Source organism: Narcine bancroftii, chromosome 5 (assembly GCF_036971445.1).
Source record: "Narcine bancroftii isolate sNarBan1 chromosome 5, sNarBan1.hap1, whole genome shotgun sequence".
In the NCBI taxonomy this organism is placed as follows: domain Eukaryota; kingdom Metazoa; phylum Chordata; class Chondrichthyes; order Torpediniformes; family Narcinidae; genus Narcine; species Narcine bancroftii.
This window is the reverse complement of record NC_091473.1, coordinates 240728789-240746794: the sequence shown is the minus strand read 5'-3', so window position 1 is coordinate 240746794 and position 18006 is coordinate 240728789. Positions and strand designations below refer to the sequence as shown.

Sequence of the window (18006 nt, the reverse complement as noted above, 5' to 3'; positions counted from 1 at the left end):
AATAATCAAAATAAGGAACAAAATGATGGGGGTGGGGGGCAGGGGGAGGAGCACCAGCCCACAGGCAGGTGCTTATAGGATGTTGGAGAGCACACCAGAATTTCCTTATTTGAATTATTTTCCCATCTTACAATCATTCAACCCCTATCTTACATTTAACTTATTCACCAGAGATCCACTTTCCATCCTAGAAAGTGGTTTGAAAATTGGTGCAAGTCAACTTTTGTCTGGTTGCTTAATACACAAAAGTGCTGGAGAAACTCAGCAGGTCACGGAATGTCCATGGGCAGCAAAGATAGGTAATTGCTGTATTACCGTCAAATAGTTGCAATCAGTTTCCTGTGCTGAAACTAAGGTGATGTCTCTCTGTTTCAGGTCATCACTGCGAAGTGAATTCTCGGTCGGGCCGCTGCACCCCTGGAATTTGTCGGAATGGTGGGTCATGTGTAAACCTTTTGGTCGGGGGTTTCAAGTGCGACTGCTTGCCAGGAGAGTACGAGAAGCCGTACTGTGAGGTGACCACTCGCAGCTTTCCACCCCAGTCATTCATAACCTTCAAAGGTTTGCGGCAACGTTTTCACTTCAGCATCTCACTCACGTAAGTGAATTGTGCCGGTTCGTGAGGGAGGTGTACATCTGTGCTCCTGATAACACAGCAGGCGCACCTAGGGCCCTGTGTGGAAACAAACCACTGTCTGAGCAATAGACCCAGAATAAACCAGTGAACTGATTCTGTTCAGTTGTCAGAATCAACAATAGGTTACTATTCAACGAGACAACATGTACTGGACAATAATATTAACTGGAACATTTTAAAAATAATGGTTAAAGCCCAATATTTAGTAAACCGTGGCTCTGCACAATCAGGAACAGTAGTCTAAGTACTGTGAAATTGAAGAACTTTTGTCAATGCCTGCAATTTGTGCTATACGTTGAAAAAATTATAGGTACAACTGCAAATTTCCTTGAAAGTGACAGAACAGGTGGATAGGGTGGTTAAGAAGGTCTCATAGAAATGTTGGGACCTTCTGATACAGTTGTGCAAAATGTTTGTGAGACAATACTGTGTACAGCTCTGGTCACCCAACTATAGGAAGGATATGAAAGGGGTGGAGAGAGATTCGCCAGAATGTTCTGTGGACTGGAGCGGTTGGGCTTTAGGAAAAGGTTAGATAGCTGGGTCTTAATTCCGTAGAGTGTAGGAGGTTGAAGGGTTCATAAAAACCTGAGTGGCATGGTTAAAGTGAACACTCAAATTCTTTTCCCCAGGGTATAATATTTCTAGAATTAGGTTTAAGGTGAGAGAGGGGTGATTCAAGAGAGACCAGATTAACAACTTTTTCATTTGGAGGAATAAACTGTCTGTCTCAAGAAGCTCTATAAGATGGAACAATTATGATGTACAAAACATAATTGGAAGATATATGGATCAGAAGAGTTTGGAAGGATGTGTCACAAATGCAAGCAAATGGGACTAGACCGGAAGGCTAACTTGGTCAGCAGAAGAAGAAAGGGCCTGTTCCTTGTTGTATAAGAACATAACATGAGGAATAGGAGCAGATAGAAAATAGAAAATTTAAAAAAAAGAAATGGTCGAGCCTGCTACGCCATTCAATGAGATCATGGCTGATAAGATGATAGGCTCATTTCTAGCTACCAGCCTTTTCCCCATCTCTCTTAATTGCGATAGAATGTAAAAAATCTATCCAACCTTGCCTTTTAAATATATTTACTGTGGTAGCCTCCACTGTTTCAGTGGGCAGCGAAATCCATAAATTCACCACTCTTTGAGAAAAACTGTTCCTCCTCATCTCCATCCTAAATCGACCCTGAATCCTGAGGCTTTATCCCCTAGTACTAATCTCCCCACCAGTGAAAACAACATACCTACTTCTCTCTTATCTATGCCTTTCATAATGTTATGTTTCTTTAAGACCCTCTCTCATTCTTCTAAATTCCAGCAAGTACTGTCCCACATGACTCAATCTCTCCTCAAAAGCTAACCTCCTCATCCCTGAAATCAACCTGGTGAACCTCCTCTGGATTATCTCCAAAGTCAATACATCCTTCTTCAAATAAGGAGACTAGACTGTATGCAGTACTCCAGATGCACCTTATCTCCCTGCTTCTAAATTCACTCCTCCAGCAATGGAGGCCAAAATTCCATTTGTCTTCTTGATAGCCTGTTGCACCTACAAACCATCCTTTTGCGATTCACGTAGAAGAACTCCCAAGTCCTGCTGCACTGCAGTATGCTACAATCTCTTGCCATTTAAATAATTATCTGAATATTGTAAGACACTGTGACGAGACTCTTTAATACAGTTCTTCCCTGTCAGTAGTGGATGTAAACTAAATGCTGAAGTAAAGGCAATCACTGCCATTGGCACCCCTTTGCTGAAAAATGAGTAGATTCCACAGAAAAAGCAAATTCAGTTACTAAACCCCAGCAGCTGCCTGAATGTAACCTGAGCATTTAACTTTGAGCAGAAATGGGAATTTATAGATGGATATGACAAGTCAAAGCAGGTTGAAGCAACACAGTAATACCTGAAAGAATAAGTAACTCATTCATCAAGATCGTGACCTATCTGGGGGTGGGGGTGTGGGGGGGGTGGGGGTGTTCATTTACTGGACTATCAGCCAAAGTTCTGGATCATTGCTCTATAATCACACCATGGCAGTTGGAGAATCTAAAGATAAAATCTATTTTTTAAAAATACAGTACAATTCCGATTATCCAAAATGGTCGGAACTGTGCCTATTTCGGATAAACTTTTTTTTTCAGAGAACTGATCATTTTTTAAAAACAACTCAGTAGCAACAGCAAATCACTTGAAACAGTGTTTAAATAACAACAAACAAACAACAAGGGAAGGCTTTTCAAACATTAAAGTAATGTTTAATTCTCCCAAAAAAAATGCTGGCCTCCACTCCTCACCGAGGCTCCTCTCATACCGGGAGCCTGAGATCGGCCACTGCCACCGGGAGCTCGAGGTCCCCGGTCAGTTCAGCTCCTAAAACATATCAGATAAATAAGGATTTCTGATTCGTTTGGGATATCCTTGAGGATTTAGGAGAATCTGATTTCGGATAAACAGAGTTGTACTGTAGTTAGTTTGAATAATGGTAACAATGAAGCTACAGTAATCCAGAATTCAAGCAACTAGCAACCTCAACAATTAGTAAAAAAAAATGCAGAAAATAAATGGGTAAAAAATACGGAAGTTTAAAATTGGCTCGCCTCGCTGCTAGTTCTCCATTCACGCACCACTCAGTCTCAAGCAACCGGAAAACTCACTTATCTGACATCTACTAATCCCAGTTTGTGCTGGATATGAGGGGTTTTACTGTATAAGGTTATGACAAAAAATCCACTTGCTTCACTAATGCCTTTTAGGAAAATTAAACCTGCTGTTCATCCTCTGCCTGTTATGTGACCCTTGGGCTGCCAATACAATTAATGATCACTTGGGGTGGGGCGGGGGGGGTGGTGTTACTCTAGTTGAACAATAAATACCAGCTTCGTCAGTGACTAATGAACTGGAAAATTTTAAAGAAAATGTATAGACAGCTTTACTTCCCTGTGTGACCCATACATCCACTATTGTCCTCTAAATTTCAACAAATGCCATGGTTTTTGTTCTCTATTGATATTCTTCCTTTAAGGATTTTTGAAACTACTGTTTCTATAAAAATCGTTTATTTTCATTTGTTCTTTATGATGACTGCCTGCCTGCAATGCAATTTTTCATTTTTGTCAATATTCTAATCAATGACCCTCATGGGACATTGTGCAAATTAATGATCATTGGAATGGAACCTCACAGCAACAACTAATAAATGTCCGTCAGGTACCAGGCCAAACAGACCCAACAACCTCTTGCTTTTTAAAATTGACTTTGGTTTAATAGTGCATCGTATTTTCTTGCAGAATCTATGCAAAAATTAGCAGAGTTGAATAAATGTAAATTATTATCCATTTATTTTTAATTCTCCTGGGATGTAGTCTTTGTATGAACTATCGTAGCTCTCTCCTCTTGCGCTCTTCAGTCGATAGGACTTGGTTTTAATTCATCCCAGAACAATAAAGGTATCTAAAAATGGAAGTCAACTTTATTGATGTACTCCTTTCTTAAGCTGTTTTCCCCATCACTTTCTTCACTTTTTCTCCTCCTCTTTGTACATTCTGGTTAGCTGAGGGATTTTAGAAAAAAAAATGGCTTTACTGGTTGAAACTGAAGAGGATGAGAGACAACAATGAATTGTACTAACATTCAAAGATAATAACAAACTGTTTTCATGAAAACTTTGGCACGCATACTTCACATTGTACATAACTCCTCACTGTGACATTTTGGATTTCCTTTATGGAAAATGGTTTAAAGAATTCAAATTGCAAAGGAATTAAAAACATTGTAGGTGTTATAATGCAGAGTTGAAAGTCTGTGTTTGGGATTCTTCCCTCTGCAAACTGACCTTTTTTCCTTCTGTGGGAAGAAGCAAGGATCAGGTCAGAATTGTCAACGTGAGGTTGTAATTTATGGGCGGGTGGTAACAATTCCTTGAATGCCTAGTTAACTGGAGGAAGGTCTGTAAATCTACAACTAAAGTGAATCTTGTTGCTGTGAGGTTGTAATGTTGACAGTATCATGTTTGATCTTTGCCTGTTGTTTAATTTTGGCTGATGGTCTGGTATGATACTTCAGAGTTTACCTGTTCTGGTATGTTGATGTTGGAGTTTTATTTTGCAAATAGTCCTGTCACTGGCCCGAATGCACTAATAAGCCAAATGTTTCTTTTGTTGATGGTAATGCATATGCACATTTATGCTCTGGTTTGGGCCTTGTCATTGCCATGAACAAGTGTTAATCAATTATGTTTTATAGATAGAATTTGTGTGATTTTACCGGTGTGAAGAATGTTGGAGGTCTCGGCGTTGGTCGTTCATACACAAATTAACAAAACTCAAAATCTCCATTTCCCTATGTGAGTTTAGACAGCGGTAATTAAAGAGACGGGACTTGTAACGTGTGCCATCAATACCTCCTATTCATGCAGGCGTTCCGGGAAATTTGCTAGGGGTCTATAAGGTAAAATATCAGAATGGGAATGGTACTCTCATTCCCATTCCAACCTATTTACACAGCATGCTTTGTGGGAAAATGGCAATAATTTCTTGGAACACAGAAAACATAATTGATGAGTTTAAATTTATATCTAATTTGTTTTGTACTATTGAGAAGGACTTTAAAAAAATTTTAGCATCAAATTTATTGCACTTTAGAAATGTCAGAATATTGTTTCTGAAGAAGAGAGACCAGTTATAACATCTGCAATGTTTTCAGTTCCTCTGCTTTCGCCCCTCCCCCAAAGAAAATCTAAAATATCTCAGAGAGATATTTGAAGGTAGACCTCCATTGAGATCAATGAGACTAAATTGCAAAAACTGAGTCATGTTTAGCACAAAGGACCAATGGTGAATTTCTATCTACGACTTGGAATCATCGTTACACAACACAGGACAGTCGCCTTGTCCCAATTCTTCCATGCTGATCAACACAGCATTCTGTCCCATTTAGCACATGTCCTTCTAAACCCTTCCTATTCATGTATTTGTCCAAATGTCTTTTAAACATGATAATTTTACCCATTTCTTGCTTTGGCACCTCCTTTCAGGTGCAGATTACTCTTTGAATGAAAAGGTTGCTTTTCAGGTCCCTCTTAAATCTCTCCCCTACTTCTGTGAACTTTTGCCCCCACTGTCCAGAATTGGAAGTCACATGGATAGAAATGAAGTAGTGATAATTTGTGGAAAGTTACATCTAAATATACATGTATGACATTAATGGCTGTAATATAAAAAGGTCCGGCAAATTAACATTTGTTAACTGTTCAAGATCATTTGATTTGGGGAATATATTCAACCCTTCACCAGGAATAAAAAGCCCTTTGCAAACAGCTGATGGTCACTTATACTCGGACTTAACAATTTGTTGAATAAATGAAAAGTGGGTGCCAAAATTTATATAATTAATGCCACAGGTAGCCTGATTTTGAGGAAAATTTCTGTTCAACTGCAATGAAAACCTCTTGTATTTGTGTTTCTGTCGGCCGAATGTAACCATAATTCTCAGATTTTTCACTTGAAGAGATGTTGCTTTAATTGCTCCACAGTTGTTTTGAAAACATCCCTGAAGGCTACTCCATTACTGAACTAGCCTAATGGATTTTGTAAGAAATTTTGAATTACCCATTCATCATTCACTAGGCACTGATGCTGTCTGGAAATGCACAAGTCTTTATTAGAAAAGCTTAATCTGCTCACTTTGGCTACCACATAAAATATTTATTTGCTGTAATGAGTCTACTCAATTTCTAACTGGAGCCTCTAGCTTTCGTTCTTTGTGTACAGGTACATTTCATAATTTAAGGTCGGTTCAAAGGAATATATGGACTTGATTACAGTTGAGGGTTTTTGGGATTTAGTGTGCGATTAAAACAACAGCTGCAGAGTGCTAACAGCAAAGATTAGTATGGTCATGTCTGAGTCTTGCTATATCTATACAAGAAAAGCGCAATTTTATGAAGAGCTATAAGGCCACTATACATGTGAGATTTTTGAGAATGGATCCATTAGAAGGTAAAAATCACTGGTACACAGTTTCAATAACTGCTCTCAACCCTTCAAACTTGAGGAAATTCAAACCAAAGTCGAAATCATTATTTACCTCTGAATCCACTGGAGCGAGCCTGTACTGCAATTCTTTTATTGCCCTTATCGGAATTCAAGGTACAGTCTGATTAAACCTCTTAAATAGTTGAAGCAGCACTTTCTCACCTCCCCCGAAGTCAATGGCCACAATTTCAATAGCTTTCCTGATTACTTTTTTGTGGTGCAGCGATTTTTATACTGATCTTTAAATCTTTTTTAATATTGAATTTTGACAGTTTAAGATATTCAGCATTTTTGTCCACATTCACCATTCAGATATGCATTTTTTTTCAACTCCCAGCAGACTGTCCTTTTGCACCTTGTCCCTATTGACCTCTTGTCCTCTTTTCACCCTCTCTTACCTTGGTATTTCATCTTGCTTGTCACAGACTTCTGCTTTTTCCTCTCTCCGCTCCTTCAGAAATCCTTTCTCTGCATTTTAAAACATTTTATCTTGTGTTCCCAGCTCTGAAACAGCACTGACTTGAATGCTAACATTTGCATTTCCACATTTCTGCCTGACCAGTTGAGTCATTCTAGCATTTTCTGTTTTCATTTCTGGTTTTCAATGTTTCCTTTCATTAGCTTTGATACCAAAATCTACTTGATCACAGCCTCATTATATTGCATTCTCCCTTTTTCCAACATTTATTTGGGGATGGTATTCTACAAATGTTTAATATATTGACTACAACTTCCCTTTTCCAATGTATTTGTTGAGGAGTTAACCCATTCAACATACCTTCATTAAAATCACTCAAAAACTGATGAGAGTGATGGTTTTGTGGTTGTTCGACTTTTCTATATTCGTGTGCTCCATGGCTTAATTTCCTTCTCTGGATTTAAAAAATATAATTGTGTGGAAGTCCATTTTATTAGCTTACACCTCATAGAATTTTAAATCAAAATATTATGAATGCTACAAGTAAAAATGAAGAACATTTTCAGCAGATCAAATAGCTTGTGTACAGAGGGTTAACATTTTAGGTTGATTGATCTCGATTGTCAACAGCAAAAATCATTTTGTATTTTTGAATGAAATTGATTTGTATTCTTTTTTCGCCACCCAAAGGATTGGATTAAATGTAATTGATTCCAACTCAATGAAAGTAGAAATTTTTCTTGGGAATCTGGACTCCCAGGCAGTTCTTTAAATATCTTGGAACAATCTTGCTGAGATACATCAAGAGTGGCCCAGATTTATTTTCCAAGTCTGCACCATCAAATTACTTCCTTTTTGTTTGCATTGGAATGTGATCTATTGATGATGTGCATGTGCAATTTAATGGTACTCTTCAAGGTAATCAAAGAGGAAGTGGAAAGCACTGGATGCCAAACACATTGGTTTTCAAAATCTCTTTGATAATAGAGCTACATGAAAATCTTGCTGTAGAAATGAAGAATCAGAATTTATTGTCATGGAATGTCACAAAGTTTGTTGTTTTGCAGCAGCTTTACAGTACAAATATTGCTATAAAATTACATTTAAGAAATAAATAAATTAGTGCAAAAATAAGAGAAAGTGATGTGGTCTCTGTGATTATCCATTCAGAAATTTGATGGCAGAGGGGAAGAAACTGTTCTTGTACTGCTGGGTGTTTGTATTCAGGGTCCTGTACCTCCTTCCTGATGGTAGCAGTGTGAAGAGGGCATAGCCTGGGTGATGAAGATCCTTGAGGTTAGAGGCTGCTTTCCGAAGACACCGCCTTTTGTAGATGTCCTCTATAGAATGGAGACATGCCCATGATGCCGCTGGCCAAGTTCACAATTCTGTAGTTTTTCTTGTTCCGTGCATTGTCACCTCCATACCAGACAGTATGCAATCAGCAGAATGCTCTCCACGGTACATGTGTAGAAATTTGCAAGAATCTTTGGTGACACAGCAAATCTCATCAAACTCCTCATGAAGAATACTGCTGGTGAGCCGTCATCAAGATTGCATCAACACGGAGGCCCAAGGACAGATCCTCAGAGATGCAATGAACTTGAAGTTCTTAACCATTTCCACTGCTGACCTCTCGATGAAGACTGATACACAGCACTAAGGGGAATATAATTGCATGAAAGGAGATTACTAAGGTCATGGATACCATCAGCTGAGTAAATAAGCATTTTTCACATGCTGGGAACGATGTATTTGGTCTTGGTTTTTCCCCTAATAAAGAGAGAATTGCAAAAAGCTAAATATTCCCAAGTTGAAGGGTCTGGGGCAGAATGGGGTGAGAGGGAAGCGACAGAAATGGTTAAATATAAACATTTTACAAATTTAAGAAAAACGAGATAAAGGAAAACACACTGAAATAGTTTGAAGAAAAGATTTAAATATGTAGATAAAATTTAAGAGCCAAAACAAGGCTCTGTAAAATACAAATGGGATTTTGAATATTTGCATTTGGTTCTCTGGATCAGTTCTTCAGTCAGTGAAAGCTGGGGTAGCCAGTGCTAATAAATAGGCATTGCTGAAACTGTGAATAAAGGATGACTTTATTGTTCACTATATCCTTTTAATCTTACGATTGTGGAAAAAAAAGATAACTTGTGTTGAGTAAATCTGATTAAACGCTTGCACCAATAAACAAAAAAAATTGGAACATCATTAAAAGTCAGGAATACTTCATTTTACCCTGTGCACTCAGAGGGAAAGAACAGAAGGAAGAATTCCAAGCAGCCAAAGGATTTTCAACAAACTGGGCCATAGTGCGGTGGAACAAAAGTAATGTGTGCTGGAAATATTTTGCAGACCGGGTAGCATCAATGGAGAGAAGAACGGTTCTTGTTTTAGAAAATTAATCCTTTATCAGAAAATCTTGGACGGCAACCGCATTTTAAGTTGTAGAGAAGGGAGAGGGATAGAGAGAACAGAGGGGTTAGCCTGCCCCAATTGGAGGAGGTGTAGGTGGTGAACGGCATTGAATTCAACAATTTTCAGATAAGCAGCCTTTCTGTGTCTGGCGCAAGATCATCAGCCTGTAACGCTTGCTCTGATCTTCACTCTCTGAAGATGCAGCCTGACGACTGAGTTTTAGCAGCATCTTTTATTTCAGATTTACTGCATTGGCTGTGCAATGTTCCCAGCATTGTTGGTTGTTTGCTTTCTCTACCTGGCCCCTGTACCTGTTTTCATAATTCTAACAAAAGGTCATCAACCTGAACCTCCACACAGATGCTGGCTGATTGGCTTATGTCTTTTCTGTTTTTATTTCTGGTTTCCAGCCTCTACAGTTATTTTTCTTTTCTCTTCCAATGTTTCTGGGTTGGTGGCACTAACGTGAAGAGATTGAATCTGCTCAGCCTCTATTCTCTCGAGGTTGGAAGAATGAACAATAAACTCCTTGAAGCAGCATACACAATTCTTGGAGGCCCTGCAAGTGAAGAATGATTCCCTGCTTAAAGCTTCTAGAACTAGGGGGTCACAATCTCAAGCTAGTGGGGTCACAATCTCGAGCTACAAACATCCAGGGTATCAGGATAGCTACTCTCGGAGAGTGTGAGCTCCAGGTTACAGGTAAGAGGCCACATCTGGTGATGCCTGGGTTTTAATAGGTCTTCAGTTTTAATAGGTTAATTCTTTCACCTCATCCACCAACATCATAGTTAAATGTGGGCGAACCTTCTAAGTTCTTCAACAGGAAAGGATCTTCCCTGATTGAAAATGCTTGTCTTATTAAATAAAAGCAATAGAGGCATTGATGTTTACATAATTAAATTGTGTCAATGTCAAGTCAAGTTTATTGTCATCTGATTGCACAAGTACAAATTGACGAAACAGCAAAACACAGATACACAAGACATAACATACATACAGGCAAACAGTACATATGCAGGATAAGTATTACACACACACAAATAAATATTGTTTTGTAAATATGAGAGTCTCAGATGAATAGTGAATAGTGTGAGCAGTACCTCCGGTTTTTCACTATTCTCACTGCCTGGGAGAAGAAGCTGTTTCTCAGCCTGGTGGTGCTGGCTCTGATATTTGCACTCTGTTTCTTCCTTTCATCCCTATTTTCTCTCAAAGGCACTAAATCCCGCTGAGACCCAGAGAGCGAACAGTGATAACCCTCAGCTTCCCCTTTGATTGGGCCATTTCTGAAAAGTATCTATTTTACCAGCAGGGTGTCACCAAATCAATTAAACTAAAGATGCACTTCAATTTAGGTAAATCTGCCCTTGGCTGATGCCCACTTGTTCCAGCATGGGTCACTAAAAAATGGTTGGGTATGAGAACTTGGGCTGTCCCTGTCTCCAGGGACATGAAGGCTGCAGGAATTATTCTGCCATTCTGATTAAAATTGGTTTAAAAACTAGATTTTCCTATAACATGTAACAACACTCCAACGTGGACAATTAGGTATTTATTTAAAAGGAATGAAATAACATGAATCAATTGGTATAAATAGAAACATGTCCATGGTTGTTTGTTTTGTTCCTTTGGACATTTGAGAAAGATGACTCGTCTGAGGCTATAGTTCGTGAGGAGTTTGAGGAGACTGGGTATGTAACCAAAGATTCTCAGTAACTTCTATAGGTGTACAGCAGACAACATTCTGGCTGGCTGCATGACTGTGTGGTATGGAGATGCCAAAGCTCATGACAAGAAACAAAAATATTCCAGAGGGTTGTTACCATGGCCTGTGATATCACAGGCACCAGTTTTCACTCCATTGAGGACATTTGCAAGAGGCGGTGTCTTAAGAAAGTAGCCTTAAGGACTCCAACAACTCAGGGCATGCCCTGTTCATTCTGCTACCATCAGGAAAAAGGTACAGGAGCCTAAAGATGAGCACTCAGCTGCACAAGGACAACTTCTTCCCCTCCACCATCAAATTCCTGAATGAACATTGAATCACAGAAACTGCCTTACTTTTACTTGGACTATTTATTTATTTTGTAAGGTGGTTTACAGAAATGTTTGCACTGTGATTGCTGCCCCAAAATTAGGAATTTTGTGACATGTTCATGACCAGAAATTCTGATTCTGACATTTCACTTGCTCAATTGGGTGGCACGGTTGGTGCAGCAGATAGGTGAACGCTGTTAGAGCGCCGACGTTCAGAACCAAGGTTCAAACCCCACACTGTCTGTCTGTAAGGAGTTTGTACGTTCTCCCTGTGTCTGCGTGGGTTTCCTCTGGGTGCTATAGTTTCCTCCCACTGTTCAAAATGTACTGGGGGTTGTACGTCAATTGGGGAGCACGGGCTCTTGGGCTGAAAGGGCCTGTTACCGTGCTGTATGTCTAAATTTTAAAAATAAATTTAAATTAGATGCAGTGAATGCCTGTGCCACCCACTTGGAAATAAATAAGATGTGACTCTCCAATTCAATACATTTTAGCACTAATGTATTTACTAAATTAATAGTTAGTAATTATACAATTAAAACAAAAATATGTGTGAATGCCAGAAATCTCTAAAAGCAACCACAATACTGGATTTACGACCAAACAGTTTAGAAAGCCTGCTCAATTACACCAGGTGCAGAAGATGCCATTCAAATCCAAAAGAAGTTAATGCTGGTCTTAAAATCCAATCTTTTGTCTGCATCACATCTCCAAAGTGGCAGTTAATGTCAGAAGACTTGATCTTGTGCTCATTTGGTTCCTGATTTTATGTAAGTGATTTGTTCTTCGATTGAAAGAAATTAAGTTAATTGATTTTTTTTTAGGGTATTCGATTTTGTGTGGGATTGTTCTTTCTGAGATTTGGATAAAGATTTTTGCTTGAGTCACTGATTTGTCTACAAGGCTGCAGTCCTGCGTATTGTTGGCACTGAAGTAAAACCCCTGGTACTCAGCACCTATGGAGATATGTAGATGCCGATAAGCATATTTTCCAGTTTGTTTGAGCCTTACTCTTACAATACCTAACCAACATTAAGAATAAACAGTTGAAAAGACAAAAATACTATACTGTACTTACACTGAGCAAACTTCACTTGTATGAATATAAAAACATTAAAGCTTTTTTACTTTATTTTCAGTCACATTCTTTGAAACATTTAACCGTCGCTGCATATGCAGGTTCCTCCCCATTCACAGTGCCGCCTGAAAGATGAACAATAACATAATAGATAATTAATCCCCTCCCTCCCCCAAGTTTACAGATAAAGCCTCTGACTCTTGCTAAGTAGGGAAAAGGAGACACCCCAATGGCGACTGGCATCCACTAGCTCTTCATCCTGCGTGATGTCATTGCTGTTTCACACATTATTCAAACAGCTACTCCAAGCAAAACATGACCAAGGCACTCCGCTGGCTGAATATTTGCTCTCATCTTCACCAAAGGTTTATGTGTAATTTCTGAGAACATTTACTTTTACAATTTAAGACATGCATATTTTTTAGCTTATTTATTTTTTAAATTTATTTTCTTGGTTTTTTTTTTGCCAGTTCCTTGAGTCTGCTGGTTGCCTGAATTCCAGATACCAGTGGTTTTACTGTGATTTTTTTTATGGGATGTGTCCTTTTATCTTATTGTGTGTTGGGAAGCCTGTGATGTTCAGTAAAGTGAACATTGATGGCATTGTTCCTGATTACAAACGTTGTGTCAGCCATGTGGACCAAATCATTATGTCAGTTTGCCTTTCGTGCATTCTCATTAGGATGTACTCTGCATATCTGTGTGTACATTTTTGATCTCCGTCTTCAACATGTTTTACTTGTTGTACTAATTGTCACTTTACCAGGGAAGGGCAAGAATCTTAATTTTAGAGCACAGTTTTAATTTCTAGTGAGGAAAAATTAAATCCCAAAGTACACTGGCCAGCAGCTCTCCACTTCAAAGCTTGCATTGATGTATCAACGGGTACAGATTTATCATCCAAGGAGGGAAAAGAGAAAGCATATGGTCATTAAGTTTTCTTTATGGCATTGCCATACACTCATTTTGGCTTTGGTTTACTTATGGCACAAATCTTTACATGAAGCGACCACATGTATCAAATCACTGCACACTATAAGGTAGGAGGGAATTTTATTTCTCAACATTGCATTTGGGAAACTTATCCCATTGATACTAATTTCTTTTTGACATTGGTAATCAACCAATTTCCTAATATTTGGCCTGGATTTCATGTGAGCTTTGTGAGCCTTCTTGTAAAACAGATGTTTTTCTGCACAACAAATCTACTCTTCTCCTGAAGAAAGACTAAAGTATAATGGTTTACATTTTGCATTTAGTTTAATGAGCAGTGGTTAGCGTGGGCTCTACGTCAATGCAGAGCATTACAATGACACTGGTTTCTTTGGCCTTGGTTTAAAGCAAAGGTGGGCAACCTTTTACCATGTGTAGGCCAGATGGTGTGTCAGTGGTTGAACAGCAGGCTGTACTGATGCTACCATAAATGAAATAATGTATGAATATAACTGACAATAATTTATCAAAAAAACAGCCCACAGAATAAGTTCAAGCAATGAGATCAACTATATTCCTTCCAAAAATCTACGATGATGCATTTCAGGTCAGGGATAAATAAGAAATAGATAGATAGCTAAAATATTACAGCACAGTATAAGCCCTTCGGTCCTTGATGTTGTGCTGACCTATATATTCCTATCAAAAAAAGTACTAAGCCCTTCCTACCCCATAACCCTCCATTTTTCTTTGAACCATGTGCCTGTCTAAATGCCCCTAATGTTTCATTCTACAGCACCACCCCTGGCAAGGCATTCCAGGTGCCTGTAGCTCTGTGTAAAAACGCCCATGATGTTCCCCTAAACGTCCCTCCCTTCACTTCGTACAGGTGTTCTATCAGTGTAACAGCAGGTGGAAGAGAGCATTGGCGTTCACGAGGGGTGGGAATGAACCCGCAGCGGTTACCCACGTGCCCCCCCCCACCAACAAGGCCCCCCATTCACTAGGGTAGAATCACACAGATCATCTACCCTCTGTCCTCTAGCCACAGCAGTAGCCAAACCACCTGGCTACCTGGCCGCAGCCCGCTGTCTCTGTGCGGCCGGCAGACGCGGAACGACGGGTTACATGTTGGGGAGTGGGCTCACGCCAAACAATCATAACCACTCCCTGCGTTAAAGGGCTTGCGCCAACCGGTCACGCCATCTGCTAAATTGCTCGCTCTGGTGAGTGGACGCTGCGCGTTAGATGGCTCGCGCTGGGGTTGCATGCCGGATAAATTTGGATCCCATCCCACGGGCCGTACCTTTCCCACCCTTAGTTTAAAGGCTGAATTACACAGCACAAGATCAGCCATGAGGATAGCATGGAAGTCTGCAGATACCACGATTGAAGTAAAAACACAATGCTGGAGAAACCCAGCAGGTCAAACAGTGGACAGTATTTCAAAGATAAGGATACATGATCAGCGTTTTGTGTTAATCATACCGTATTTCCAAAGTTTTTTTTGAAAAAAAACCTGTCACTTCTCTCTCTGTCTTAAGGTATCTGAGAATCATTTTCCGAGGTTACTTTGAATAGTTGGTGAAAATCCCTGACAGAAATGATGCTAATTATTTAAAACTGGCAAATGCCTTGGCAGAAATTTAAAGCAGAGGAAACCATTTATGTTAAAAAAACGGATTATTACTTCAATTTTACTTGGGCGAGCAAGAATCCCTCTGACAATTCAAGGGATGAATTTTTCAACAGATGCTTAGATGCTCAAGAACGTATGCAAAATTTCTGCAATTTGGATTAAGGCAATTTTCCAACCATGTGGCTATTTTTAAAAAAATGTTCTGAAGAGACATTTTTAGATATCCAGATTATTGATATGAAAACTCGGCATTGGGCCACTAATTTGATTAACACAACGGATTCCTCATCTGGTGTGGGTTGGGGATCATGGAGGGGAGGGTGCGTGGGATGTAACAGGATGATCTTGTACAAATAATGAATTGCTTTGTCTAAAATAAACATTTTGAGCCTAACTAGAACAAAGCCAGGAAGTGCTGAGCCTGTTATCAGCTGCAAAGTGTTGGAAAATCTTACATAATTTCTGTGACAGAAGCCCTGATTAAGCCCAACTTGTGGTGTGAGAGTCGTTGCTCAGTGTGCTCCAGACAGACATTTTGTAAATTTGTGAGCTAATTGAAAGGGAGTGTTTATATGTGAACATTTGTATGAAAGATTGTGTCAGTTATCAGAGTAAGTAAAACAAATTTTAAGTTCATTGTGTCTTCATCAAAAAAAAAGCCTATTTTGTAGTAATTCTGATGAATAGGAGACTGCCCTTCCTGCATTTTATTGCTGACTTTAATTAACCATAAATTTGCCAATAAAAAGGAGCAGTTGCTTCATTTTATAATTGTTCATAAGATAGGTTAAGAACACTGGTTCTATATAATGTGGTCTCCCATTGACTGGAAAGGAATGGCTAAATTGAGGGTCAGTGTGCCAAATTAGGTTATTTGGAATGAAGCAATCCCAGAATAGCGTGACCATTGAGATGAGGCATATTATTGTGAAACCGTTTGATTTTCACTTGGGAAGAAGACATCACTTGTATAGTTAAGTAGTCCACAAAAGTGGTGGAGAAACTCTGCAGGTCCCATGACATCCATAGGAAGTAAAAGGCCATCGATGTTTCAGTAGAAGATCAAGTTGACACCTGAGTGGGCGGACGTGGTCTGTCTGTTTTTCGACATTCCTGAATAAGAGCTCGGGCCCCAATACTTTGACTGACTCTTACTTCCTATGGATGCTATGTGATTTGTTGAGGTTCTCCCGCACTTTTTCCTCCTGCAGTAGATCCCAGCATCTGCATTTGGTGCATGTTAAAAAGCTATCAACTTTTTCAAGGAAGCATGCACAAGGATGGGCTTTGCACCAAACATATGCAAGATGTGTCCTATGTGAAGCAAGTCTTACTTATGCCCTCTCTCTGATGATAAAGCTTCACGGCAAATTCCTGGACAACTTGGTTCACTTTTCCAGAGTGGTGAATCAGCACATTCTTTGTCGAAGGAAGCAGAAGAGGCTACCTCATTAAATATGTGTATGCTGCAGTTCAATAGTTTTTTTTTATTTTTGGGAGGGGGGGAAGTGTTAATGGGGGGAAAGGCAGGTAGGTGGAGTCCATGTCCCAATCAGCCGTGATCTTATTAAATGGTGAAGCAGGACTGACAGGCAAGATGACCTGCACCTGCTCCTACTTCTTGTATAGCGTGTTAGCAGTGCACATATGCAGGCATCAGAGGAAAGCAGGCTGCCTGCTGTGGTTGGTACTTCTGCATAATTAATTTTGAGTTTAACCCTGAAGTCTCTAGACCACATTTGTCACTACACTGAGATATTTCAAGCTGGCAGGGTAGGTTCTCTGCAGTTAAACCAGAATAAGTCCTGGCATGGAGAATCCATGTCCAATTCTCCGGGGAATTTCCTATTAAAGTTTGGGTTTGGAGAAATTTCGGTGAATACACTACTGAGGTTGTCCAAACATCCTAGCTTACGTTTCACCGTGGCACCAAAGGAATTTAAATGTAATAAAGAATGTGAAATTTTTATGAGGGAAAAGAAAACTCAAGTTGTTAACCATGAGCACAAAAAAATCTAACTGATGTACAGACCTATTTGGCTTACTAATGTTCTTGGTGGGTAGGGGGAATGGGGGGAGGTTGCGAGAAATGAAATCTATCCTATTGTGACTGCAACCCACTGGTGTGGGTGACTTTGAATTTGTCCTCGATTTAAAGGACCATTCAACATCCTTTGGATCGTACTGAAGGCCTATCATCCAAACTCTCAAAATCCAACATCACTGCAGATTCACTCTGAGTAGCGTTCTTGTCTTCAGTTGCTTTATTAATGACTTTCCTTCGATTACTTGATCAGAAATAGGGGTACAGATGTTGGCCAATAAATTAAAATCCATATCTGTCCAAAACTCACTAAAATATGGAACGCATTACTGTATTTTTTCTACTTTTTGACCGACGTTTGGAATAAAATTTTATTTTGTAGGTTTGCCACCAAGGAGAAGAATGCCCTGCTGTTGTACAATGGACGTTTCAATGAGAAACATGATTTTATTGCCTTGGAGATTATAAATGAACAGATTCAGTTAACATTTTCTGCTGGTAAGTTATTGCTTAGTATTTTTGTGGCTTCAAGGCTGCTAGTTTTATGATTTTAGAGTGATTTTGTCAAGATATGTTAGGTACTTTATCTATGTCATCATTATATAGAGCATGGAAACAATGCCCATATCCACATTGACCAGTAATCACACACATGTATTCGTCCCATCTTCCAGCACTTGCCTTATTGCTTTCTATACCTGCATGATGTAAGTGCTCATTTCTTCTTTCTTTGGCTTGGCTTCGCGGACGAAGA

The 18006-nt window shown here is 39.4% G+C and overlaps 1 protein-coding gene across 6 annotated transcripts in view; it reads left to right on the top strand.

The window, feature by feature from the left end:
• Positions 1-18006, top strand: part of celsr2 (cadherin, EGF LAG seven-pass G-type receptor 2) — a 278596-nt gene that overhangs the window by 155899 nt on the left and 104691 nt on the right. For all 6 annotated transcript variants that reach the window (XR_011358468.1, XR_011358469.1, XM_069941787.1 and 3 more), the window contains exons 3-4: positions 376-598; positions 17635-17750. Coding sequence is in view for 4 of the 6 variants with exons in the window: in XM_069941787.1 (XP_069797888.1) it covers positions 376-598; positions 17635-17750 (339 nt within the window). In the remaining 2 variants the exon portion in view is untranslated. The remainder of the gene's footprint in view (positions 1-375; positions 599-17634; positions 17751-18006) is intronic.